This window comes from Nerophis lumbriciformis, linkage group LG05 (assembly GCF_033978685.3).
Source record: "Nerophis lumbriciformis linkage group LG05, RoL_Nlum_v2.1, whole genome shotgun sequence".
NCBI lineage: Eukaryota > Metazoa > Chordata > Actinopteri > Syngnathiformes > Syngnathidae > Nerophis > Nerophis lumbriciformis.
The window spans coordinates 37,054,940-37,082,832 of record NC_084552.2 but is presented as its reverse complement, the minus strand read 5'-3'; the positions used below and the strand labels follow the sequence as shown (position 1 = coordinate 37,082,832).

Genomic DNA, 27,893 nt, shown 5'->3' with positions numbered 1-27,893 from the left:
CAGCAGAAACATTTTCCTTTAGCCCTACATAAAGTTTGTTTGTAGCATGCATGCATCTAAATCTTGCCATTTATTTTTGGGTCAACTCTGCCTATTCAACATGAACTTTTTTTTAATCATGTCAACGTCACAACCGAGAGAATCTCTACCACAATATTTATATTACAGGAAGCACATTGCAGGTCTTTTGATAAATATTGATGTTGTTGAGTTGTGTGTGTGTGTGTGTGTGTGTGTGTGTGTGTGTGTGTGTGTGTGTGTGTGTGTGTGTGTGCGTGTGCGTGCGTGTGTGTGCCTCCAGATTTTTCTCACGTGTCCAGCAAACTCCTTTACGGGTTTAACCATTTTTTTTTATTATAATAAGCAGAAGAAAATAGTATGGCTCTTTCGAGTCCCAATATTTTTTATTTTCAGTTTCACAACTCAAACAGCAGTATGTACATTTTAAAAGTATATTACTAATACAAAACAAGAACAATCAAAGTTTGACAGCCATCCTTTACCATTTTTGTTGGTAGTTAAAAATAAAAATACTCATTTAAATATTGGAATCATAAAATTATATCTCATTATCATGTAATGTCTGCATTATCTATACAATTAAGAAGCAGTTCAATCAAATGTTGTGTAACCTACAACAAGTTTTAAAAGTCATGTTTTTCACCGTGGAAAAAAGCAAAATGTTATGTGTGTGTTAAATAAAGACAATAATAATGAGGTTGGGTTCAACAATCAAGACTAAACAAAACTAATCAAGACTAATTGAGATAATTGTAAAAAACAACAATGTCAGTAAGCAGCCATCAAACCTTCACCACCAATTCTTTGGAGCAGCTTACACTGCCACCTAGAATCTCAACAAGGAACTGCATAATTAATGGTGTACGCTGCACATTTAAAAAAAATTATTTTACGAAAACAAAATAAACAAAACATAAAAAGTGTAATAAAAGAGGGAACGGGTGTATGGTAACGAGAAATAGTTAAAATGTCGATGCTAATAAATATAACACAAAGCTGACATGCAGGCTGCTTTTTCCCTTTAAAAAACTATGTGTACTAGTTTTGAATAGTACCAAAACAGCATTCTTTGAATTTTCAGTCTGCGGCCCTCAGTTTATAAAAGTTTGGACATACCTGGTATACTTACAATTTTCTAAACACACTGGTACAAAGGACAAAAACAGCAGCCGCAAGAAAGCACAAAGCAAACAGAAATAAATAACAGTGAGTGAGGGTGAAAGGTGTGGAAAATCTTAGTAAAAAGGAGGTCATGTTGCTGCTCCAAACGTCAGGAGAAGAGGAAGAACGAAGGCACTTGTGTTCTGAAGGCGAACGTTGAACCTTTTTATTGTAACTTTTAGTATTGTATGGCTTTAAACTAAAACAATATATTAAAACATTCGGGTCAGCTGAGGGAGGGCCTTCCATTTTACATGCACCACTATGAAAGCCTACAGTACCTCCTTGTGGTCAAACAAGAATATTAAATATTCACTGCAATTTACTTGGAAAAAATGTATCATGTCCCTTTGTGGCTGAATTTAGTTTAGACCAAAAAATGAAGGCAACGACTGGATTGAGCGTGTGCGTGTGCGTGTGTGCATCAGTCAAACCCCTGCCAGTCACTCTGTTCAGAATCGTACTCGAGGTCCACCCCGATACAGCGGACTCCCTCCAGCAGCATGGGTGTTCCATGATGGCGGTCTGCAAACAAAAAAAGGTCAAAAAATTTTGTTCTTGTGAAGTTATTGTAGCTGTGACTGAACACCAGCAGGGGTCAGCAGCACATTGAGTCACGGATTGTCCACACTTTGTCCAGCCAGGCACGCATATAAATGTGGGCTCATTTAAATTGTTTAGTTATTGTCAACACCTTTTTGCTCTCTTTCCCATTTTTCCGCAGCCTTCTTTAATTGGCATTTTTTTAATTAATACAAAAGACAAGTTGCGGATGACAACTGTGCCTCGGGCTGCACTGTGGACACCCTTTAAGTGAGTGACCATTCGCTCACCCATGACTCTGGCGTGAACTTTGACCTTGACACACACGTCTTGGTTGTCCTCGCTCAGGAGCTGCACCTCCTCACACAGCACCCCCTCCTGCTGCGCAAGGTACTCGCATGTCACCTTTACACCTCCTAAAAGGCACACACATACACATCAGTTTTGATCACATGTGCAGATGCGCACACACACACAGTGTACCCTCCAGAGCAGGCGAGATGTCGACGATCCGGAGGTGGGGGCTTGTTAGCGGCGCCGGACACACGTCCTTGCCAAGGGCTGGGACCTCGGGCAGGGTGAAGGTGATTTCATAGCGGTGCTGTGTCTTCAGAAAGCCCACCTTAGATTAGATTAGACAGAACTTTATTGATCCTAATGACCAAAATTAGAATACAGTAGCGTAGTAGGCCCAAGTAGTCATTAAAACAAGACAGAATATATTTTCACTAGTTTGGGTAATATTACATGCAGTTTGAACAGTAACACTATTTGAATATTTAATCAAGTGATTGTTTGGCGTACCACGAGATGGTGCCCACGTGCCAGTAGTGGTAAGCGTACCAGAGTGTGAGAATCACTGCTTTGTTTAGTGCATATTGGCAAGAACTTCATGATACAATATTTGGATATTGTGATTTGGAAATATGTCACAATATAATACATAGTTCACTGATAATTTAAAATGCTGCTTAAAATACAAATTGTATATACACATGTATGTACGAGGGCTGTCAAATGTATTGCATTGGCTCATGCAATTTTTCACAAAAATTTAAGTAAGATTAATCAAGCAATTTATTTTGACTGTACATGTTCTTTTACCTTAACCGCAGATGGTTACCTGAAAGGCGGCGTGAGTTGTTACACAGTCAGTGATCTGGTCAATGCATACATTGGTGCAAAGATGGGTGAGGAGAGACTGACTTGACATGTCGCTTCAAAATACACCTTGGCGGTATTTTAAATAAAACTTACCAGGTTTTGAACAAATAAATGACTAGCATTTAGGTAAAACATAAAAAAAAGTGCAGAACGGTGGGAGAGGGGGTTAGTGCGTCTGCCTCACAATACGAAGGTCCTGAGTAGTCGTGAGTTCAATCCCGGCCTTGGGATCTTTCTGTGTGGAGTTTACATGTCCTCCCGTGACTGCGTGGGTTCCCTCCGGGTACTCCGGCTTCCTCCCACCTCCAAAGACATGCATCTGGGGATAGGTTGATTGGCAACACTAAATTGACCCTAGTGTGTGAATGTGAGTGTGAATGTTGTCTGTCTATCTGTGTTGGACCTGCGATGAGGTGGCGACTTGTCCAGGGTGTACACCGCCTTCCGCCCGATTGTAGCTGAGATAGGCTCCAGCGCCCCCCGCGACCCCGAAGGGAATAAGCGGTAGAAAATGGATGGATGGATAAAAAAAAGTTCTTGTTTGACATTCTGACAATAAAATTGCATTTGTGTCACCATATTGGGGTCTTTTTATACAAAATCCAAAACCAGTGAAGTTTGGACGTTGTGCAAATCGTGAATAAAAACAGTATACAATGATTTGCAAATCCTTTTCAACCTATATTAAATTGAATACACTGCAAAGACAAGATACTTAACATTCGAACTGGTAAACTTTGTTATTATTTGCAAATAGCTCATTTGGAATTTGATGCCTCTAACATGTTTCAAAAAAGCTGGCACAAGTGGCAAAAAAGACTGAGAAAGTTGAGGAATGCTCATCAAACACTTATTTTGAACGTCCCACAGGTGAACATGCTAATTGGGAACAGGTGGATGCCATGATTGGGTATAAAAGCAGCTTCCATGAAATGCTCAGTCATTCACAAACAAGGATGGGGCGAGGGTCACCACTTTGTCAACAAATGCGTGAGCAAATTGTCAAACAGTTTAAGAACAACATTTCTCAACGAGCTATTGCAAGGAATTTAGAGATTTCCCCATCTATGGTCCGTAATATCATCAAAAGGTTCAGAAAACCAACATTAAATGCCCGTGATTTTTGATCACTCAGAAAGTACTGCATCAAAAAGCGACATCAGTGTGTAAAGGATATCACCACATTGGCTCAGGAACACTTCAGAAAACCACCGTGAGTAACTAGAGTTCGACTCTACATCTGTAAGTGCAAGTTACAACTCTACTATGCAAAGCGAAAAGCCATTTATCAACAACACCCAGAAACGCCTCCGGCTTCGCTGGGCCCGAGCTCATCTAAGATGGACTGATGCAAAGTGGAAAAGTGTTCTGTAGTCTGACAAGTCCACATTTCAAATTGTTTTTCGAAACTATGGACGTCGTGTCCTCCGGACCAAAGAAGAAAAGAACCATCCGGACTGTTACAGGCGTAAAGTTCAAAAGCCAGCATCTGTGATGGTATAAGGGCGAATTACTGCCCAAGGCATGGGTAAATTACACATCTGCAAAAGCACCATTAATGCTGAAAGGTACATACAGTGTACTGTCAGTATAAAGACGTTGCACTTAACACTTCCAAAATGGTGAGTGAACATTGCACAGTTATGGACACTTACCACCCTCAATAGTCAGCATCTTGGCTATGTAGCAGAAGGGAAAGAACTAACACACTTTTTCAAACTTAGAACGGAGTGGCTAAATATTGTGATAATTTTTCAATTAGTGTACAACAACAGTTATGCATTTGGGACAGCACTACACCATCAGAATGCACACACTCAGGAACTTAGTATACTTATTAAAGTGTACTGAAAGAAGTATTCAATTTGAGACAAGGAAACTTGTTTTCTAACATTTTCAATCAAGCGACATTCGCTGCCTACTGTCGTGTCGGCGTGACCCCGCCATCAGTTCATGAAAAGTGGTATTCATGCACGTTGCCGCCATCCCACAAACATGCGGCTCCACCCCCGTGTTTCCATGGCAACCCCCCCACTTACACACTCAGAGATGCACAAAACATATTTTCTACAAGCAGAGTATTGTAAACTGGGGTGTCCAAATAAGGATGACTTGGGCACAGTGTGTGTGTATGATAGACAAAGATAAGTGGATGACAAGAGGACACACTCCATTCATTTCATTGCCGCTTCTCTACTATGAAACCCACAACATGTCTTTTAGATTCAATTACAATCAATCTAATAAAGAAGAGCAATTTGGATGCTGACAATTTTAATAATTATAGAACAATTTCAAACGTACCATTTTGAAGTAAAATTTTAGAAACATTTGTTTTAAACAACAATATATGATTTTTTAAATAAATGTTATATTTTAGAGAAGTTTCAGTCTGGATTTAGGGTGAACCACAGTACAAAGATGGCTTTTTTAAAGATCATAAATAATCTCAGATTTAGTGCAGTGAGTCTGTCATTCTCAGTTTTACTGGATCTTAGTGCTGCCTTTGATACAGTAGATCACCTCATTCTTTTAAATAGACTCAAACACTGGGTGGGCCTCTCTGGTACTGTTCACAAGTGGTTCACTTCCCATCTCCCGGACAGAAAATAATTGGTAAATACGGATAATTGCTCCTAAAAGATCCATGAAATCACATGTGGTGTGCTTCAAGGCTCAATTTTAGGTCCTATTATTTTTAATATTTACATTATTCCATTTGTCTCTGTCATCAGGAGACATGGAACTAATTTCAGAGCTGTACATTTCCATGTCTCCTGATGACACAAGATTAATTGATACTCTTTTTAATTGCATTTTAGATATTAAAGCCAGGATGGCAGATAACCTTTTACAGCTTAACCAGGACGAGACTGAAGTTTTAGTTGTTGGTCCTGAGGCTTTTAGAGAGAAATACATATACAACAGCCAGCATTGTCCTTGATCATATTACTCAGAGTGAAAAATCGGTGTAATTTTCGACTCTGAGCCTATTTTTATACCACATATCAAAAATATAACAAAATAGATTTTTTTTTTTAATTTTAAGATTATAACCAGAGTTCGAATTCTCTTTCAGGCCAACACAGAGACGCTAATGCATGCTTTCATTACAAATTGTACAGATTATTGTAATGCCTTGCTTTCTTGTCTTCCTAAAAATGTTATTGCACCTTTACTACAAAATGTTATTGCACCTTTACTACAAAATGTTATTGCACCTTTACTACAAAATTCAGCTGCTCGTGTTCTGACCAAGACCAGAAGGCGGGCTCACATTACACCAGTTTTAAAATCACTGCATTGGCTGCCCGTGTGTTTCAGGATCAATTTTAAGGTTCTCGTTATGGTTTATAAATGCTTTTATGGTATTTGGCATTCTTATCTTTTAGATTTGCTTTTACCCAGCGAACCCTTGCCGACCCAGAGATCCACCGGCACTCGTCTCCTCATTATTCCAAAATTTAGGACACAAAGTCACGAGATAGCACGATTATGGCTGCAGTCTATGGAACAGCTTGCCGAGGGAACCTCAGGGCTGCAGTAAGTGCATGTTCATGTTTTTAAGAGTAGGCTTTAGACCAATCTTTTTGATTTGGCTTATACCTCAAATTTATTAATTTTATTGAAGTCATTCATACTTTCCTTTTTATTTCTTATTAGTTATGATATATTGTATTTATCCATCCATTTTCTACCGCTTATTCCCTTCGGGGTCGCGGGGGGCCTATCTCAGCTACAATCGGGCGGAAGGCGGGGTACACCCTGGACAAGTCGCCCCTCATCGCAGGGCCAACACAGATAGACAGACAACATTCACACTCACATTCACACACTAGGGCCAATTTAGTGTTGCCAATCAACCTATCCCCAGGTGCATGTCTTTGGATGTGGGAGGAAACCGGAGTACCCGGAGTTCAGTTCAATTTATTTATTTATATTTACTGTATATATATATATATATATATATATATATATATATATATATATATATATATATATATATATATATATATATATATATATGTATGTATTTTATAATATGTTTTACTTGTATATTATGTTTTATTCTCACTATTTTACATGTTTTATTAATTTTATTTTCAAGCGTTTGTCAGAGGGATCCTGGTAGCCGTGGTCTGGTGATCTCCTGGTGCAGACGGCTCCCGTGATAGTGTTTTCTTCACCTGGCTCCTCTGTACTGAGCCATGCATACAACTGTATGTGTGTGTGTGTGTGTGTGTGTGTGATTGATGATGAGGGATGTGGATCATCGGGCATTGTTTTTAAGTCTGTAAAGCACTTTGTGTTGCATTTTTATGTATAAAAAAAGCTTTATAAATAAAGTTAAATTTGATTCAATTGAAAAATGTTCAACTTCATTTTTGTCGATTGTTCTATTATCATCGAAGGCCTATGGGCAAAGAACCCCCCAACCCCACAAAAGATCTCTTCGGATTTACACGATTCCCTAAATAAAATTAAATTAAAAAAGTAATTCCAGGAAACCATGACGAATGAAAAAGCAAATATGTGGTTTATGGTTTAAGTTACAATATGATACATCACATATCTCCAGTTTGTCATTACAGCATGTCTGAAAAGTAGTAGGAAAAAGCAGAGCTTATGTAATCCTACCCCTTTTTTGTTTCATAGCAATTGAAAACATGTGTTTGTTCACTTCTTGTGCTCGCTCTTTAACACAAATAAATAAATATAGACAAATAGTGAAATTGGGATTCACATAGTGAAATGAGATTGTCATTTTTCAATAATTGGTTCAAGATGATTATAAGAATTCTTCTTCCTTGTACCTTGGAAACACTTTGAATTTGAACATTTTCTTAAACTGGATCATATTAGTACATTATTTGACTTTTTTTTGCTTGATCCATTCCATAATTTAATTCCACATACTGATATACTAAACTGAAGTTTTTAGTGTTGTATTTGAATACAAATGTTTTAAATAATGTTTTTCCCTAAGGTTACACAGTAGTTAGTAAGGCTTTGTATGTTCTCTATATCCAACACTATGTACTGTATTGTTCTAACTGACCAGTTTCGTAACACGGTTAGTGAATAAAGTGTACTTTTGTAGTTATTTCCCCATATTTTTGCATGATAACACAGATAGAGTGTGGATGTTTTGTTTTGACAGTTTAGCATATACTGCAGAAATATGGAGAATAACTACAAAAGTACATTTATTAAACATGTTACAAAAGAGGTCCGTTAGAATAATAATACCTAACATTGGCTATTGAGAACATCCAAACCCTTTATTAATGCAATCAAAAATATTGAAATGAAATGATTTGGTGCATTTGCAAAGAGCTAAAAATGATACACAAAGCAAACTACAATCTGCTACCCAAGAATGTACAACACAAAAGGAGAAAGAGGAAAACATGTAATTAAAACCTTTGTATGCACATACAACACTTAAGATATTTAGCATAACAGTATGTGGAATTAAATTATGGAATTGATTAAGCAAAAAAGACCAACAAAAAGTAATATGAGACAGTTTAAGAAAGTGTTCGAACACAAAAGGGATTAAAAAGTACCGGTACAATGAAGAAGTATCCTGATAAACATTTAACTTTATTGAAAAATTAGATAATGCTCTTCATCTCACTATGTCAATCTTACATTACTTAAATATTTATTTATAAGAACCTTATTATTCATTTACTCATGTATTTATTGTTTGTGTTACAGATTGAATACAGGAAGTGAACAAAAAGGTGTAAGAAATTGCTATGAAACGGAAAAAGGTTGGGATTACCAATATGTAATGTATGATATCAGAACCATCTTTATTGGCCAAGTATGTAACACACAATGATTTTGACTTGGTACTGTGATCTTTGTTCAGTGCAAGAACAAAAGAAAAACGCAACGACACCGGGAGGGAGCAGTACCTTGTAACTATATGCATGTTCAAAATAAACTAATAACATAACCATATACGTTTTCCATCGTTGGACTACTTTTAGTATCTTTAATGTACAAAATATATTAGAGTGACACACCATACTTGCCAACCCTCCCGAATTTACCGGGAGACTCCCGAAATTCAGCGCCTCTCCCGAAAACCTCCCGGGACAGATTTTCTCCCGAAAATCTCCCGAAATTCAGACTGAGCTGGAGGCCACGCCCCCTCCAGCTCCATGCGGACCTGAGTCTGCTTTCCCACAATATAAACAACGTGCCTGCCCAATCATTATAACTGTAGAATGATCGAGGGCGAGTTCTTGGTTTCTTATGTGGGTTTATTGTTAGGCAGTTTCATTAATGTCCTCCCAGCGCGGTAACAACACACAACAACAGCAGTCACGTTTTCGTCTACCATAAAGCAGTTCGTCTGCCGTAAACAGCAATGTTGTGACACTCTTAAACAGGACAATACTGCCATCTAGTGCATTTGATGAAAGCACTTTTGTGCGTGCCACACAGCAATGCATCGTCAGAAAGTGTGTTCAGCATGGTTAAAAAAAATAGTGACAGAGAATAGAACAAGGATGGACAATTCAACCCTTAACTCAACAATGAGTAGATGAGTGTTATGTGTGTGTATATGTGTAAATAAATGAACACTGAAATTCAAGTATTTATTTTATTTATATATATATATATATATATATATATATATATATATATATATATATATATATATATGTATATATATAATAAAAGAAATGAATATTTATAGCTAGAATAAATATATATATTTTTTATTATATATATATATATATATATATATATATATATATACACACATACACATATATGAAATACTTGACTTGGTGAATTCTAGCTGTAAATATACTCTTCCCCTCTTAACCACGCCCCCCACTCCTCCCCCCCCATCTCCCGAAATCGGAGGTCTCAAGGTTGGCAAGCATGTGACACAACCTCCATTCATATGCAACCCCCCCACCACACCCACACACACACACACGCACAGTCACACACACACACACACACACACACACACACACACACACACACACACACACACACACACACACACACACACACACACACACACACACACACACACACACACACACACACACACACACACACACACACACACAGGAGATTAGTGATGATGAAAATGTTAATCTTGTCTTCCTCCCAACTAACCTGACATCTGCCGCTGGACGGGGTTACATACCTTAACCAAGAAGTTGCCATCATCCTCTGCGGTTACCATGACAACAGAGTCGTGCAGCTTGTCGTCAAAGTGGACATGGGACGGGGCGCCGGCCTCAGAGAAGCGAACGCCACCTGCCACCTTGGCACAACCTGGGGGAGAGGACGGCGGAAGGTTTAGGAAAGGGTTATTCAACTGGTGGCCAGGGGGCCAATTCCGGCCCAGGAACGAAACCATACTGACCGCTGAGGTCAGTTCAAAACTTAGGAGAAACATTTTTTGCAGCAAATTCCTAAAACATTAGAGTGCTCCTGTTTCATAGAGAAACCTGGACAACTGTAAACACAATGGCAGATCGTTGCAGTGACATTTTAACCTCGCTAGCAAACATAGAACACTGAGGTCCACACTTGTGATTTACATAACTGAGGCGTTCCTCAAGGCACTCCTTTAAATCCATTACTTTTTTTTGCTGAATTTCTTTAGTAATACTAGTAGTGTTCCTCAAAGTTTTATCATTTGGGCTATTCAACTGGTGGCCCACAAGTTCAGTTCAAGGAACTTATGAGAGACTCACATTTTTTGCAGCAGACTCTTAAAAACACTAAAGTGCTGTCATAGCGATGAGTTTTGACTAGCTTTTTTACAGAAGGTCCTTAAACAGCAGAGTGCTCCTGTAACTCTGACAAAATAAACACACCAAAATCAAATGTCTACTGTAAAGGATGCTGGTCTTATGGAATATAGAAAATAAAACTAATGTTAAAGGGAGAAATCCTACCCTCGGTCCTACATTTTATGGAAATGCGGCCCCCCAAAAAATGTATTCATCCCTAATTTAGGATGATGACATTATAAAAGATTGTTTGCTTTTGTCTTCCTTCTCTCGGCATTCTTTGATTCGCGGTCGATCTGCTGTACCTTTAGACGCCCCTGCTGAGAGAGCGCACACACATCCTAGTGAACTGGTTTATTTCACATTAATCCCTAGCTTTATCAGATGCTAATCTGTCTGACAGAGGACGTGCTGGGGAGAAGTGATACAATCACAGCCTTTGTCTCATTCAGTCAATAAGGTAGACATGCAGGTGATGTGATGACGTCACTTACTCTTCTTAGCTGCAGCCATAGTCTGCATCACAGCCTCGCCATCCCCTTGGACTTCAATGCTGCCTGGAAACATCCCAGGAACACAGAGACAACATGCAAAGAGGAATTAAACTCTGAAGAATTAATGCAATGACACTCAGGAGCTGGGTGTTTCTTCCTTTTCTTAATGATTGTCACACACACACTAGGTGTGGTGAGATTATCCTCTACATTTGACCCTCACCCCCTGGGAGGTGAGGGGAGCAGTGAGCATCAGCGCTAGCTGCGCCCGGGAATCATTTTTGGTGATTTAACCCCCAATTCCAACACTCGATGCTGAGTGCCAAGCAGGTCTCAGGTTAGCACAGATGTGCTGCATTGGAGCCACAAGACCACAATTTGATAAAAAGCTAAACAGTCTAAGAGGATTAAGTGAAAGCTGCTGCCATGCAGCTGGAGCCTTCACTCATAAAAACATATGAGTAGAAACAGCAGCAGTCAGCAGTAGTTAGCAATTAATTGACTGTCAGATAGCTTTTAAGTGTCCCAACACCGATTTCAAAATCCTACATTCCACTAAAATGATTGCAAGCATTAAACGAATCAAACAGAGATATCATTATTGCACCAATGAAGGCAGCAATATTAAAATTGTAACACATTTAATTTAAGAGGAAGCTAACACGTGTGGAAAATGCAAACACCGACAATAATAACACAAGTAGAAATCAAATTAGTCTTACCGGTACTTGGTTTTCCTGGGCTGCTGGTACCAACAAACCAAGTAAAAGGAGTGAGAGGAGCAGAAAGTCGTTAAGACCAAAAGCAGTTTTTTTGGGAAGCGCCCCCAAACGTCACTTCCGCATTGGATCACGTGACAGCTCTTTCTGCTGTACTTTAAACTGGGAGGTGAGCAAACCGCTGTGTGGATAGAGCCAATAACGGGGTAAATAAATCAATGCAGTGGGTTAATGATTATTTTTTATATTCAATCTATTTATTATATGATTCAGAATAAAACATGACAAAGATTTGTATTGTTTTTGTATCCCTTTTAGAAAATAAATGAATTGATTGATTGAGACTTTTATCAGTAGATTGCACAGTACAGTACATATTCTGTACAATTGACTACTAAATGGTAACTCCCCAATAAGTTTTTCATCTTGTTTAAGTCGGGGTCCACGTTAATCAACTCATGGTATAAATATTTACTATCAGCATAATACAGTCATCAAACAAGTTAATCATCAGAGTATGTACATTGAATTATTTACATTTACAATCCGGGGGTGGGATGTGGATGGGTTGGGAGGGGGGGGGGTAGGTTGGTTTGCTATCAGCGTACTTCAGTCATCAACAATAATATAATCTGAGAAATGGACATTGTAACAGTGTGGATCTCACTTGATAGAATATGTACAGCGAGTGGTAACCATAGTGAGCTCAGAAAGCATAAGAACAAGCATATACATTTGATTATTTACAATTCGGGGAGGTGGGATGTGGTGGGGGTAGGGGGTTAGGCTAGGGTTGTAGCTGCCTGGAATAAAACATGTATTTCTATAAACAAAGTTTCCTCTTTGTCGGGTCGCTCTTGAAAAGAGATTTCAATGTCAATGAGACTTTACCTGGTTGAATAAAGGAAATTGGTTGAAACTTATTCGTAAACAATCTAAAAATATACAGAATACATTCAACAACCTATGACAAGAATGTTAACTAAATAATACAATAATACACTCTTATTACATACAATTGTTTGATTGAGCAAAATAAAATCAGTACAGAGATGGAGGTGGGGGATAATATCCCTATGTAGAATAATTATTTTACCTGGTATTGTTTTATGTACTTGCTGTATTTGGTGTGCCCTTGTTTAAACTGGTATTTATGTTTTCTAAGTATTTGCTGTATTTAGTCATGTATAGTTTTATGGATTTTTTTCTAAAATATTTTATTAAATGTGTTATTGTATATCAAGACACTTAACAAGTGGATTCCTTAATTGTCTCATTATCTAGTAAGCACATCTGCACGTTGTCAATAAAATTTGCTGGCCTCATGTGCAAACTTCGGTTACCATACGTTTCTCAATTAAATTGATTTGAAATTCAGAGACTTAGACTCGAGTCCCGTTTAAGGCACAAACAGAAGGTTTAAATGCATTCCTTTAATTTGTATTATATTTATTTATAAACCAAACACTTTTCGCTCTGTTTTTTTACTCTTCTTTGCTTAAACAGTGTCTTTGTCCGTCGTCACGAATGTGATGCGAATAAAAAGCCGACATTATATGGGAAAATACATTTGTGGCTGGCAAAGAAGCACAATCTAGCAAAACAATAAACTAACATCATTTCCAAGTGACCAACCACAATGACGCTTAATCATCTTCCAACACACGACTGTGTTACAAAACCCAAAACCAGTGAAGTTGGCACATTGTGTAAATGGTAAATAAAAACAGAATAAAATGTTTTGCAAATCCTTTTCAACTTACATTCAATTGAATACACTGCAAAGACGAGATATTTAATGTTCAAACTGAGAAACTATTTTCTTTTTACAAATAATCATTAACTTAGACTTTAATGGCAAAAACACATTGCAAAAAAGTTGTCACAGGGACATTTTTACCACTGTGTTACATCCCCTTTCCTTTTAACAACACCCAGTAAACGTTTGGGAGCTGAGGAGACCAATTTTTGAAGCTTTTCAGGTGGAATTCTTTCCCATTCTTGCTTGATGTACAGCTTAAGTTGTTCAACAGTCCGGGGTCTCCGTTGTGGTATTTTAGGCTTCATAATGCGCCACACATTTTCAATGGGAGACAGGTCTGGACTACAGGCAGGCCAGTCCAGTACCCGCACTCCTTTACTACGAAGCCACGCTGTTGTAACACGTGCAGGATGTGGCTTAGCATTGTCTTGCTGAAATAAGCAGGGGCGTCCATGAAAAAGACACTGCTTGGATGACAACATATGTTGCTCCAAACCTGTATGTACCTTTCAGCATTAATGGTGCCTTCACAGATGTGTAAGTTACCAACGCTTTGGGCACTGATACACCCCCATACCATCACAGATGCTAGCTTTTGAACTTTACGCCTAAAACAGTCCCGATGATTCTTTTCCTCTTTGGTCCGGAGGACACGACGTCCACAGTTTCCATAAACAATTTGAAATGTGGACTCGTCAGACCACAGAACACTTTGCATCAGTCCATCTTAGATGAGCTCAAGCCCAGCGAAGCCGGCGGCATTTCTGGGTGTTGTTGATAAATGGCTTTCGCTTTGCATTGTACAGTTTTAACTTGCACTTACAGATGTAGCGACGGACTGTAGTTACTGACAGTGGTTTTCTGAAGTGTTCCTGAGCCCATGTGGTGATATCCTTTACACACTGATGTGGATTTTTGATGCAGTACCACCTGAGGGATCGAAGGTCACAGGCATTTAATGTTGGTTTTCGGCCTTGCCGTGATTTATTCATATTCTTTGAACCTTTTGATGATATTACAGACCGTAGATGGTGAATTCCCTAAATTCCTTGAAATAGCTCATTGAGAATTGTTGTTCTTAAACTGTTCAACAATTTGCTTATGCATTTGTTCACAAAGTGGTGACCCTTGCCCCATCCTTGTTTGTGAATGACTGAGCTTTTCACGGAAGCTGCTTTTATACCCAATAATGGCACCCACCTGTTCCAAATTAGCTTGTTCACCTGTGGGATGTTCCAAATAAGTGTTTGATGAGCATTCCTCAACTTTCACTGTTTTTTTTGCCACTTGTGCCAGCTATTTAAACATGTTGCAGGCATCAAATTCCAAATGAGCTATTTGCAAAACATAAAGTTTACCAGTTCGAACGTTAAGTATCTTGTCTTTGCAGTTCTATTCAATTGAATATAAGTTGAAAATGATTTGCAAACCATTGTATTCTGTTTTTATTTACGATTTACACAACGTGCCAACTTCACTGGTTTTTTACGTTGGTACTGTACTTTTTCTTCATTACATTTTCAAATATGTGGTGGACTCTTATGCAGTTCAAAACATTAAAAAGCATCGAAATGCCCTACAAAAAGGGAAAATTGAGACAACTAAAATATTTGTATGGGTTGTATTTTTAGTTTTCCACGCAGTCACGGGTAGAACATGCAAACTCCACACACAAAGATCTAACCCACGACCTTCGTATGGTGAGGCACATGCACTTAGCCCTGGGAATTGTTCAATTTGAAAACCAAGTCGGTAAATATTTTTGCTTAAAGTTTCCAGCATATTTGTGCGACTGTACTTTGGCAGAAATGACAACTGTAACAGTTAGTAGAAAATGTCAACCACAATCTTAGAACGTTCATGCTCGGAAGCACCTGTGTCGTCGTCTGAATGTGACGTCACTTCCTGTAGAGCATTCGGGGAAAACATAAGCTACAACAAGCAAGAAAAATGCTAAATCGAATAATGGCCAACAAATGAAGCAATGGTACAAACATTTTATACGCCATGAATTTAAGAGGACTCTTTCAGGATTTTAATCCCAGGTAATATCTTTCCAATCTTTGGCTCAGCGAGTAGCACCGAGTAGTTAGCTGCTAATTGCTGATTGTCTTAACATCATACGTCAATGTGTGTTAAAAATTGGACAAACACCAAATATAACGCAGCGGGAGTTTGCCTGTAAAGTTATAAAACATATGATAGTATTTAGAGCCAGCTAAAATGCAAGTACGAAAGCGATGTCATATGCTACGTGGCTAACATTGGCTGGAGCCGTCAAAAGACAACACCGAATAACAATTTTGTAGTTGCTACTGATGTGGAGTTTTTTGTCATATTCAACTATTTATCATAATAATGCTATAACGCTATTAGTATTGTTTTTAACATGTTCAGTGTATTTCCCGTGCAGCAAGTTCCTGATCTACTTGTGCCTGCTACTTTTCTCCGTCTTGTTGTCCTTGAGGCTGGATGGCGTTATCCACTGGAGCTACTGGGCAGTGTTCACACCAATATGGCTTTGGAAAGTGTTGGTCATCATCGGGGCCTCTGTGGGCACCGGCGTGTGGGCACACAACCCTCAGTACAGGTAAGATAGGGCTGACTGTCTCTGCAGGACACAACATGATGTGTTCTTTTCTGCCAGGGCTGAAGGTGAGACGTGCGTGGAGTTCAAGGCCATGCTGATTGCCGTGGGGCTCCATGTCCTCTTGCTCATGTTTGAAGTGTTGGTGTGCGACCGGGTGACGAGGGGAAGTGGAAACTACTTCTGGCTGCTTGTCTTCATGCCGCTCTTCTTTGTGTCACCCGTCTCTGTGGCAGCGTGCGTCTGGGGATTTCGACACGATCGCTCCCTGGAAGTAAGTGGCAACAACGTGATGTAGAACACTTAAAATGAGGGAATAACAAGGTCCTCCTTTGCTCCTCCTCAGTTGGAGGTGTTTTGCTCAGTGAACATTCTTCAGTTTATTTTCATCGCTCTGAAACTGGACAAGATCATCATCTGGCCTTGGCTTGTGAGCACATGTGATGACATTCCCTACTGTAGAAGGATCATCAAGTGACAAATGTGTGTGTGTGTGTGTGTGTGTGTGTGTGTGTGTGTGTGTGTGCGTGTGTCACAGGTGGTGTGTGTGCCACTGTGGATCCTCATGTCCTTCCTGTGTCTTGTTGTCCTCTACTACATCATCTGGTCGGTCCTTTTTCTACGCTCCATCGACATCATCGCTGAGCAGCGGCGGACTCACATCACAATGGCCATCAGCTGGATGACCATCGTAGTTCCGCTTCTCACCTTTGAGGTGAATTTTGAAAGGTGTTGACGTAGACATTGAATTTTTGTCTGACTTTGGCGTAACAATCTGTCTTAGATCCTCCTGGTGCACAAGCTGGACGACGGCAACAACAGTCTAAGCTACGTGTGTATCTTCGTGCCACTGTGGCTCTCACTGCTCACGCTCATGGTCACCACATTTGGCCAAAAGGGAGGAAACCACTGTGAGTATGAAACACTCTTCTTTGCAACCTAATATATCATATAATATTAATCATGTCATCGCTGTTGTCCGTCCTCGCAGGGTGGTTTGGCATCCGCAAAGACTTTTGCCACTTCCTTCTGGAGCTTCTCCCCTTCCTGCGAGAGTATGGAAACGTCTCTTATGACCTCCAACGCAGCGACGATGCTGAGGCTGCGGAGGACCCCCCCGTCCCCGAGCCGCCCCCCAAGATTGCTCCCATGTTCCATAAGAAGACAGGCGTGGTGATCACACAGAGTCCTGGCAAATACTTTGTCCCCCCATCCAAACTGTGCATCGACATGCCCGACTAAAGGCGACACGGCGCTCTCGCTTGGACTCTGCATGAACAAAGTAGAGCAAGCGGCTCTTATTGTCACATGACTAAGTGGAGTCTTTTTTGAAGGTCCTTCGGACTTCAGTGAAGATAAAGCTGACACAGCCGAGGAGTTGAACGCTTACCAATGGCGCCTGTGCGATGGGACCAGCAGACTGACATCCTCACAAGAGGATTTATAAAGTTGTGGTTCCATCTTGTTCTGTTTGCTCTTTGCAATCAATCACTTTGCTTGCATGATGGTTCCACTTTGGAGGCTGCGTGCACTGAAACAAATTGCACTTAAATAGTCAGACAAGTTTTTCTATTCCAGTGTGTAAATAAGTGAATTTGTCATGAGGGACCAGAAAAAAAGAAACAATATTCTTTCTGTCCACTTTTAAGGAGTCGACGGGTTCCTGATCTTCCTTCATTCTCGTGTTTCCATCAGGCTTGTTTGGCGTCAGAATGAGAGAATAAACTGTTGCAACATGTCACATGACTCCTTCTTGGATCATCCCATTTGATATTTTACAGTACACTTTTTCATAAATCCTCTATCTTGAACAATCTAGTATAGCGCTCCATTGCTACAGTACAACTGGTACAGAGTTCGACTCAAAGCTGGTCCCAATTTCCTGGACAGGAAAAGACATTGAAGCTTTAATGGCTGCTCCTGCATCAGTTGTGAGCCCAAAGTTAAAAGAAAAAGCAAAAACCTGTTTAGCCTCCCGTATTGGATGGTAGATAGCAGCTTTTCTTTCTGTGCTTCGCTTTTGCATTTGTCGTATGTCTTCAGGAGACTGAGAAGGAACACAAGAAGGGGAAAAAAAATCATAATTAGCTCAGTTTTCAGTGTAGTTTGGCGTGTAACGGTATGTCATCACGGTAGGGTACTTTTCTCGGTTTGGTTTAGGTCAGTACTTTTCTAATAGTGGTGGGGGGCATGGTGCGATGCACTATCGCGAACCATAACTCCCACCATCCAAAAGCTGGGCTGCACTGTGCGCTGGGCAGTATAGCTCCGTTGGTAGAGTGGCCGTGCCAGCAACTTGAGGGTTCCGGGTTCGATCCCCGCTTTTGCCATCCTAGTCACTTGCCGTTGTGTCCTTGGGCAAGACACTTTAGCCCCCTGCTCCCAATGCCACCCACACTGGTTTAAATGTAACTTAGATATTGGGTTTCACTATGTAAAAGCGCTATATAAATATAATTCACTTCACTGTTTTTGTTTACCGAGTCGACGCGTGACACGATATACACTTCCTGTCCTTTAATTATTGTGTACTGTCTGGGTGTACCTCTGTAGCAAATGTTTATCGGAAAATCCTTTTGGATACGAGTACCAATAGATTGCTGGTAAAAGTACCTGTGTGGAGTACTGTATCGCTCCAGTATAGCAGCCGCTCTGTCTCCAGACAAGCCGCTAACTTGCATCAGCTGTCTGGCAAAGGCTTCTCGCACCGTCTGACTCTGAATGAGGAAGACACACACGTCACTTCATGTCACATGGCATGAGAAAAACACCCAGCTCACCTTGTTCTTGATGGCGCCGTAGTTGAACTCTGCGAAAGACATGAGTGAGCAGGACCGGGGGTCGTCATCACAATCTGGGTCACCGTCTCTCTCTCGGGAGCGGCAGACCAACGTTCGGTTCTGGAGGGAACATGGTGGCTTCACAGAAGACCCTCAAAGAGGACGGAGGTGTCGGCAAAAAGCCATGCGAGCGCCTGGTTCACCTGGTACACTTTGGTGAGGTATCGCGTCATGATGCTCAGATAGGCCGCTGACTCTCTCACGTCCTGCACCCTCTTAACGAAGAAGCCGTCCACCACCTGCGTGTTGACAATGGCTTGCTGCAGCGTCTTTTCAGGAAGGCTCAAGTGTGCTGCCGCCTTCCCCTGTTCCTCCACCAGGTAGATGGGCTTCCGTAGGCCACACCTCTTCAGGCGAAACTGACAGGGACAGGAACCACTTGATCCAAACAGCATTGGCTTTACTATCGCGGAGGCGGTCTTACCTTCTGTTCCTTAAAGCGTCCGTCGATGATGCTGCCACACAGGTCGTCCATCCGCTTCCTCTCGATGACGAAATCAAGGACAAGCTCTCTGCCTGCAGCTGCAAAGAGCGACATAAGAATGATTGCTATTAATTGGTGTAGACAGAGGGGGAACGGGAATGTGCCACAAGTTCTACCTGACATGGGCGCGACCTTCTCCCTGGCCACCCACAGAAAGTCGCCAACGTTGAGCTTCCTAACGTCAAAGTGGACGCCGTTCGTCTGCAGCTCTTTGACCAGCTCGTGTTTGCGGTGATGGCTGCCGCTGTAAATGCAAACATGTCCTGAAACGTGCACACCAGCAAGACGAGCGCATTAACGTTCAGCTGCTGCCTCACCCTGTTGTCTCGATGAAGTCGACGCACAGGACAATGTCGTAGGTTCCGGGTAGGAGGCATCCACGGCTGAGCACCTCGTTCATCGGCTGCGTCAGCCTGAGAGAAGATGACTTATGCTGTGTCTCAGATAGAATACCTGCTTCGGTACACTTCAAAATGTATACAGTGCACACGCATTACTTTGGCCCTGAGTGTGCAACTTTTGACAGTGTAGTACTGTCCCAAATCCATTGAGCATTTACCAGCCATGACAATAGCAATATTTTTTTTACTAAATCTTGTTTACTACTTTCTACCGCTACAAGTTGCCTTCCTAGCTACCATTATATCAAGTTAGTCCCTCCCCTTCAGCTACGCCGCCAAGATGGCGACTTAAGAGGGTGGTAAGTGTCCCTCACTGACAGTCCACTGCATTTTGCTGTTGCTCAGTATGAACACACTTATGCACTCAGAAGACTAAGTGAGTATGTAAGTATGCAAGAGCACCAACTGAGAAGCAACATTAGTATGTAAGCTGAAAACAGGAAGTGTTAGTGCTTGTTTAGTTCTAGCTTACTGAATTATATCATTTTCCTGTTCTTCTTCATCTTCATCATCATCATCATCATCACCACCACCACCACTACAAGTGAGGTCAACGACTGCTGGACCACCTTCCTCCTCCTCCTCCTCCTCATCACCAATCACATGTGGACCTGCTTTAGAACCTGGTTCAACCGAGTCCAGACGTTGTGCTAAAGACACACCTTCCTGTGTCAGAGAGTATCTGACAAGAGGACACACCAGTCATGATAAGAAGGAACTGAGATGATATATGTGGGCCAATCAACATACCGTGCGGGGCTGTGGGTCTTTACCAGCAGGTTCCTCTGCACCAGCGTGGCCACCGACGACCAGGCTGTGTACTTACTGCCGAGGTCGGGCTACGAGTGTAGACAAGAAGGGACACACCTGGTATAATTAATTAACGAAGGCGCAAAGCAGGACTTACCACTGCGAAGGATTTATTACAAAGATGCTGTGCTTCGGCCTGCAGCTCCATCTTGAACATGAAGCCTTTACTGCCTGGCATCTGCAAAGAAAACAACATCAATATACAGTGCTGGGAAAATAACTTTCAAAATGTAGTTATTTACTTTCCAAAAAAGTAATCAAATTACCAACAGAATTACTCATTAATAAACGTAATTAGTCAATAGGGAAATTCATGATAGTGTTATTTTGTGGGAGCTAAAAACAATCAAATAACTGGTATTTGCCATTGAAAGATGTTTTATTAGATTAATATGAATGAGTGCTAGAGTGGAGTTGGCGGCGTTAAATTGCAAGGTAAATGAAAATGAACTTGATAACTTTGCCATCATTGATAAATTGCCACCATATATACTGTATATATACACATATATATACACACATATATATATATATATATATATATATATATATATATATATATATATATACACACACACACACATTTTTTAAATGGCCATAATCACAGGTATTCTCCAGTGTAGATGCCTCAAAGGTGGCGTTTTCCTAAAATCCTCAGTGCCATGCCATGTTTTGTTTTTGGTTTGTTAATAGTGTTGTCTGTGTGTGTGTGTGTTTTCTTCTCTTCTTCTATTATTGTTTTGTACAGCACTTTGTGTTTGCTATTCGCCTTTGCATTAAAAGTGCTGTACAAATAAAGTTTGATTTGATGTGATTATTATGATCACTACTGTCCAATTGTTTTATCTTGTTTTATTATCACATTTCTAAGTTTCCTTTACAAATATGGCATTAAGTTGCACTTACAGTTGCAATTCCAAAAAGTTAGATGGCAGTAGTGTGTAGTTTATGGTGCGTTGGCTAGTCAGTTTAGTCTTTGCTGAATATAGCCTTTTGCTGTACCTTAAAAAGTGTTAATATTTGTAAGTATTGTACTTATTACGCATAGTACCTATTACCTAGGTCAGGGGTCGGCAACCTTTACCAGTCAAAGAGCCATTTTGACCAGGTTCACAAATTAAAGAAAACAATGGGAGCCACAAAGATCTATTGAAATTTAAAATGAAGTAACACTGCATATCAGGGTAACTATTCTCTCGAACGTGCCGTGATGGAACAGCATTTGGCGCCCATTACAGCCAGCATGCCGGCCCAGCCACACGTTGTTTGGGGCTTCTACGTGCTCACGTAAGTGACAGCAAGGCATACTTGGTCAACAACCACACAGGTTACACTGACGGTGGCGGTATAAAAAACTTAAACACTCTTACTAATAATGCGCCACACTGTGAACCCACACCAAACAAGAATGACAAACACATTTCGGGAGAACATCTGCACCGTAACACAACATAAACACAACAGAACAAATACCCAAGTATGCAGCTGAGCCGCATCAGAGTGATCAAAGAGCCGCATGCGGCTCCGGAGCCGCGGGTTGCCGACCCCTGACCTAGGTGTTTGATTGTAATGTGCATCTTAGTTGTAGTTTTTATTAACAAATTTGGAGGCGTTGAAATCACCATTTAAAAACGTTAATGCTATTCAGTAGCATGTCAATAGCAAAGCCAATTTACATTAGCATCAAGCTAGCGCATTTTTGGAAAAGTGGAGCCTTACTTTACTTACGTTAGAGCATTTTTATTTTAGTCAATTTCTTTGTTGGTGTTGAAAACTGCAACATTACCAAAGGTAGTTTGGCTGAGTCCGCTCTCAATGTTGCTGGAGTGATTGCCAAGTGCGAAGAGCCTGTTAAGTCGGCAACCAGGCGTGACGTCACACACAACCTAGATACGGCATGTTGATGTAAAAAAAGTACCGCATTTGGTACACGTCCCTAATTAAGAGCCAATTTTATTTTAATGGTTTGTTTATTTAATAAGAATAATTAAAAGTTATTGACCTTCCAATTACAATGGTAAAAAAAAACTAATGAGAAATCAAAGTTTATTGCGTTGCTTTCGAAAACTTGCATTAATAGTATATAAGGTGTTTAGGGCACGTCCGACCGGTAGGAGGCCACGGGGAAGACCCAGGACACGTTGGGAAGACTATCTCTCCCGGCTGGCCTGGGAACGCCTCGGGATCCCCCGTGAGGAGCTGGACGAAGTGGCTGGGGAGAGGGAAGTCTGGGCTTCCCTGCTTAGGCTGCTGCCCCCGCGACCCGACCTCGGATAAGCGGAAGAAGATGGATGGATGGATGGATTATGATTACAGTATTTCTAATTTGGTCTCAAAATGATGCTGACAATAATAAGTTTTTTGGCAATAATCTGTGGGACAATATATTGCGTAGCAGAATTTATTATCGGCCCAGGCCTACTTCCAGTTAGCTGTGAGGAATAACTGGCATGAGTTGTGACCGACAGCAGCTCCTGTGTCTGTCCTTGACCATAAGCAAGGCATTTGCATAATAACCACATTTTACAGTAAGCAACGGTAACAGCATTTGTGATGTGATGATGTCAGACTGGTTTACCTGCGACTGTCTATAAAGTGTCAACAGGACAGCATAACCGCCGGATCCTTTCTGGGGCACGTACTCCCTCTTCTTCTTCTTTTTCTCTCCGCCACCTTCCTTCTCCCTAGCATTGTTCTTCAACACATTAAAATGATAGATGACCCATTGTTCATTAGCCAACATCCAATCATTTCACTCAATACTCAAAGCCAACAAGCAATTACTCAACATATGCACCATTTGTCATATATTGCTACGCTTATGTACTATTACTGTCAATATCCTCTTTATCTGGTACCTTTTTGGTGGGAGGTGCCTTGTTGTTGTCTGACCTGCCAGGAGAGGACACTCCTTCAGGGAGCGCATGAACAGGACTGTCTTGACCTATGGAAAGTATTTTGGCCTTTTGCATCAATCACATCTTCAACAAATATCTTTCCATTCCAAATCAAAAATGTACTCACCATGTTCTGTGTGGTATTGTTGCAGTTTAGAGTCCAGGATTTTGCATATCACATCTCCAAAGTTTTGCAGTATCTTGGCCTCTTTGGCATCCCGAAGAGGAAGTGGATATTTATTAAGAGAGTTGATTGCCTACAAGCACACACAAATCCACACTCTTCAAAGACTTGACAACATTACAATGTACCCTCGTGTGGACTTGAAGGACCCCTGTAATGCTTACAACATTACTTTACATTACTGGGGGCGGTGTGGCGCAGTTGGGAGAGTGGCTGTGCCAGCAAGATGAGGATTCTTGGTTAAATCCCCACCTTCTACCATCCTAGTCACGTCCTTTGTGTGCTTGAACAAGACACTTCACCCATGCTCCTGATGGGTTCTGGTTAGCGCCTTGCATGGCAGCTCCCGCCATCAGTGTGTGAATGTGGAAATAGTGTCAAAGCGCTTTGAGTTCCTTAAAAAGGTAGAAAAGTGCTATACAAGTATAACCCACTTATTTCATAGTTCTGGGCTCTAATGTAACAAGCTAGGTTGTACGCACAAAAACCTAGCGTATGACCTTTTGTACGTCAAAGATGAGATGCATCAAGACTGACGTTGACGTGGAAATGTGCACTGTCTTTCGGCAGCTTCTTAGCTGTCGGACCAACATTTCTAGAGGCTGTGGCTTTAGCGACGATTGTGAGGACGTCTATTATAAGCAATCATTTTGCTACCTATTCCTGTAACAATGTGTTTCTGAGATTCCAGCAGTCTCAGAAACACGGTGGCGGCACACAAGACCAGGGACGTGTGGAGGGTTGGGTCGACTCTGTCATGTACTGTACACGACAGTCCACTCCTATATTGTATTAATAAATTGAGTAACCAAACAAGAGTCAAAGTCTTTCATCCATCCATCCATCTTCTTCCACTTATCCGAAGTTGGATCACAGGGGGCATCAGCCTAAGCAGAGAAGCCCAGACTTCTCTATTCCCAGCTACTTTGTCAGTCACATGGCTACTTTCAATGATGTACATATTTATAAGGGAGCGGGGCCTGAGCTTGGTCTGGGCGTGCCAAGCTGCCTCCTGCAGCCGACTACAAGCAAATTCTGATATAACTAAGAAATGTCCTTGGGTTTGTGTGTGCAAACGCTTCAATATTTATTTGCCTACCCCGTTTTTCTGGATTTAATCGTATGTCTATTTTTAGTAAGTAAGCCACGCAACTCTCTTTACATGAGGCCCTTGGGTTTGAAAATTAAAATTCCCCCCAAAATAGACAGAGTAATGATTTTAGGCTTGTTTTCGAACAACTTTTCCCACATTTTGGAATCCCCACTTTTCATTCTGCAGACATCACCTTAGGAAGACTGGTGGCAATTTCATATTGCATAGCATATTTTTTGGTAGCATTTTCATCCTGAATTGCGTTATTTGCGTGCAGAATTTGAAGGAATCAGCATGTATGGCTGTCGGATATATTGTTGCAAGTTGTAGCAATGCAAATAAAGAAGCGGTCATCCTGCCAAATGGTGGGAATATGAGCAAAGAATGGACCTATCCAGTCAAATTGACTCACAAAAAAATGGAATGGACCAGGATAAAGACCAAGAGTTGCAATTTTCATAGAAGAAGGGTTTTGGTCAGAGTTTGGATGGAAACAATTTGAAAGACTCAATCCAAAGGCGATCCCGAAAATCAGGGACCCCTCGAAGGGTGAAAGACTGAGTCAGATCCAGCAGAAAACTGAGGTTTTCCTCAAGATGCTTGAAAAAATGCTGAAGGAGCTTGAGAAAACAAAGGCTATGGCAGTGGTTCTTAACCTTGTTGGAGGTAACGAACCCCACCAGTTTCATATGCGCATTCACCGAACCCTTCCTTAGTGACATTTTTTTTTTTTTTTTTTCAAATTCCATGAACTTTACCTTGTTCAAAGAACAAAACAAACAGAGTAAATGAACTCACAACAAATTACACACCTGCAAATCAGATGGAAAATTAGAGGGAACATTGTTTGAGGGTATCCATAATACGCCGATAGGGAGAAGTTTTTATTTACACGATGAGTCGGGTGTGTCTTGGTCTTGACCTCCGCGGTGGAGGCTCCGCCGAACCCCTGAGGCCGACTCACCAAACCCCTAGGGTTCGATCGAACCCAGGTTAAGAACCACTGGGCTATGGTGTGTATGAGGAGATAGAAGAGTGCGGGATATTGAGTCTGACGATGGAATAAGGGCGTTTTAAGCACAGTCCGTTATCTCCCACATACTCCAAAATATATTGATATTTTGGGAAATTACTGCCAGATTTATTTTCAGGAGCAAAAAACTCATTAAAATGTGAAATTTCTGTAAATTGGACGCTATAGGTCGTTTTAATACTTAAATGGCCTTGATACCTTTTGATAAGTGTACTGGATCTTTAGGCCTTTCTCCCTGGCCTCGTCCCTTAGTTCAGTGAGCCACTTGAGGAATAGGGGGTTCGGGCAGGCGGGCAGGGTCCGTTTTCGACCCAGCAAGACGGGCTCAGGATTTGACATCTTGCTGAAAAAAAAATCAAAACGTGATTATTTCGTCAGGTCCACCAGAACGAAACCATTCCGAACAAACATAGAGGCGTGCACGAGACATTAGGCTTACCTTTAGCCTACCTACTTAGAGAAACAAAACACAAACGTACTGGAAACGCTACGCTTACAAAATATATCGATGAAATGGGGTCGTCGTGACACAAACTGGATCCTTTCTTTTTACTTTCGAATTTCCCGCAGAAACAATAAGCTACGTAAAACAAACTGCACTTCCGCGTTAGTGACGTAAGGTGCAGTGACGTACCTTGGGTCAGAAAAAGGCGGAGCTAAAAACAACAAGGATGAAACATTGCCATCCAGCGGTGATAGACAGTGTAAGCAGAAATTAAATGTTGGTTGTTTGGTTGGTTGAAGTTTAATTCGAATTAAATTAATTAATTAATTCGAACAACGAACGGGACAAGCTGTAGAAAACGGATGGATGGATGTATACAGTTTTAATAAGATGCATCACATATTTTGCATGTCTCTTTACAACATGCCCGAAAAGGAGTAGGAAGAAGCAAAACGTATTTAATCCTACCCCTTTTCCATTTAATAGCAATTACTTACACATATGTTTTCTTCCTGTTCTCAATTTGTAACACAATTTACATCAATGATTTCTAAATAAAACCATTATTTTAGTGGTTTAGATCAGGGGTTCTTAACCTTTTTGATGTCGGGACTCGGAGCCCAACTTTTCCACTACAAAGTAGCCTGGGGCACCAAGGGCGCCGCTAGGGATATTGGGCCCCATAAAAAGAATCTTTACAGGGCCCCCAACACAGTGTCATTATTTTTTCTGTATTATAATTTCATCATCATTAGGGGCCTCTTTGGGCCCCCCTCCATCATGGGCCCCTAGAATCTGTCTCCTTTACCCCCCCCTTTTCTGCGGCCCTGTGGGGCACACTTAAATATTAACGCTAAATCAGTAATCTTACTCTTAATCTTAATTATATCCAATAATTGCATCTAACCTACCTACAATTTAACAGGATAAACCTTTTCAAATAATATGAAAGTGTGCGTTAATCACAAAGATTATTATCAAGACTTAGGTCAGGCTGATTACAAAATACATACTAGTGAAATATACCGCAAATTAAAACTAACAATGTAGTACATACACACTGCTAAAATAAATTACATTCTAGCTAATTTAATAATCCATCCATCCATTTTCTACCGCTTATTCCCTTTGGGGTCGCGGGGGGCGCTGTAGCCTATCTCAAGCTACAATCGGGCAGAAGGCGGGGTACACCCTGGACAAGTCGCCACCTCATCGCAGGAAACTTCTCTGTGATTTTAGCTCTAGACTTTTTCTGTTTGTTTGATATTGTCGTTCCTGCCACAAGTGGTAAAAAAGTGTATTACAACTGAGTACAGCTGCAGCTCTGCTAAGAAAAATATATATTGGTTAGATATTTTAGATAAATAAATATTGCATTTAAATGTGTTTTCCTTTTCTACATACAGGTGTAATGAAGTCCTTCTGGCCTGTGTGAAGTAGTTTCCAGACCGTTATTTTGCCGTCATTGTAGTCA

At 40.8% G+C, this 27,893-nt stretch overlaps 3 protein-coding genes across 5 annotated transcripts; 1 reads left to right on the top strand and 2 right to left on the bottom strand.

The window, feature by feature from the left end:
* Positions 1-385: 385 nt before the first annotated feature.
* Positions 386-12,018, bottom strand: adissp (adipose secreted signaling protein). Its single transcript, XM_061960574.2, has 6 exons — positions 11,887-12,018; positions 11,165-11,227; positions 10,076-10,206; positions 2,209-2,347; positions 2,016-2,141; positions 386-1,707 (listed from the first exon to the last, which is right to left on the bottom strand). The coding sequence occupies exons 2-6, from the start codon at positions 11,190-11,192 to the stop codon at positions 1,607-1,609; spliced, it is 525 nt and encodes a 174-aa protein (XP_061816558.1). The 5' UTR covers positions 11,193-11,227; positions 11,887-12,018; the 3' UTR covers positions 386-1,606.
* Positions 12,019-15,541: 3,523 nt separating this feature from the next.
* On the top strand, positions 15,542-17,970 carry tmem185 (transmembrane protein 185). Its single transcript, XM_061960578.2, has 7 exons — positions 15,542-15,690; positions 16,059-16,235; positions 16,293-16,506; positions 16,579-16,662; positions 16,771-16,947; positions 17,017-17,143; positions 17,224-17,970. The coding sequence occupies exons 1-7, from the start codon at positions 15,653-15,655 to the stop codon at positions 17,472-17,474; spliced, it is 1,068 nt and encodes a 355-aa protein (XP_061816562.1). The 5' UTR covers positions 15,542-15,652; the 3' UTR covers positions 17,475-17,970.
* On the bottom strand, positions 17,962-26,584 carry mus81 (MUS81 structure-specific endonuclease subunit). Of its 3 annotated transcripts, XM_061960576.2 has the most exons (16): positions 26,414-26,584; positions 26,173-26,317; positions 23,792-23,921; positions 23,626-23,711; positions 23,346-23,462; positions 20,865-20,945; positions 20,708-20,796; positions 20,430-20,639; positions 19,874-19,969; positions 19,673-19,800; positions 19,497-19,594; positions 19,216-19,431; positions 19,013-19,132; positions 18,846-18,949; positions 18,196-18,279; positions 17,962-18,114 (listed from the first exon to the last, which is right to left on the bottom strand). In XM_061960576.2, exons 2-16 carry the CDS (start codon positions 26,311-26,313, stop codon positions 18,048-18,050), a joined length of 1,767 nt encoding a protein of 588 aa, XP_061816560.2. In that variant the 5' UTR covers positions 26,314-26,317; positions 26,414-26,584; the 3' UTR covers positions 17,962-18,047. The 3 variants fall into 3 exon arrangements, with proteins under 3 accessions (XP_061816560.2, XP_061816559.2, XP_061816561.1); XM_061960575.2 differs by having other exon boundaries at positions 19,497-19,800; XM_061960577.2 differs by lacking the exon at positions 20,430-20,639 and having other exon boundaries at positions 19,497-19,800.
* Positions 26,585-27,893: the final 1,309 nt, after the last annotated feature.

Coding starts and splice junctions, on each gene's coding strand:
- mus81 (XM_061960575.2), bottom strand. CDS start 26,313: ATGTCAAATCCTGAGCCCGTCTTGCTGGGTCGAAAACGGACCCTGCCC. Junction 20,946..23,345: donor CACTTTATAGACAGTCGCAG/GTAAACCAGTCT, acceptor TTTTCTTTGCAG/ATGCCAGGCAGTAAAGGCTT. Junction 20,797..20,864: donor GTAATAAATCCTTCGCAGTG/GTAAGTCCTGCT, acceptor CTACACTCGTAG/CCCGACCTCGGCAGTAAGTA.
- adissp (XM_061960574.2), bottom strand. CDS start 11,192: ATGCAGACTATGGCTGCAGCTAAGAAGA. Junction 10,207..11,164: donor TATGGCTGCAGCTAAGAAGA/GTAAGTGACGTC, acceptor CCTCTCCCCCAG/GTTGTGCCAAGGTGGCAGGT. Junction 1,708..2,015: donor AGTTCACGCCAGAGTCATGG/GTGAGCGAATGG, acceptor TTTTGTTTGCAG/ACCGCCATCATGGAACACCC.
- tmem185 (XM_061960578.2), top strand. CDS start 15,653: ATGAATTTAAGAGGACTCTTTCAGGATTTTAATCCCAG. Junction 16,236..16,292: donor GCACACAACCCTCAGTACAG/GTAAGATAGGGC, acceptor CTTTTCTGCCAG/GGCTGAAGGTGAGACGTGCG. Junction 17,144..17,223: donor CCAAAAGGGAGGAAACCACT/GTGAGTATGAAA, acceptor CCGTCCTCGCAG/GGTGGTTTGGCATCCGCAAA.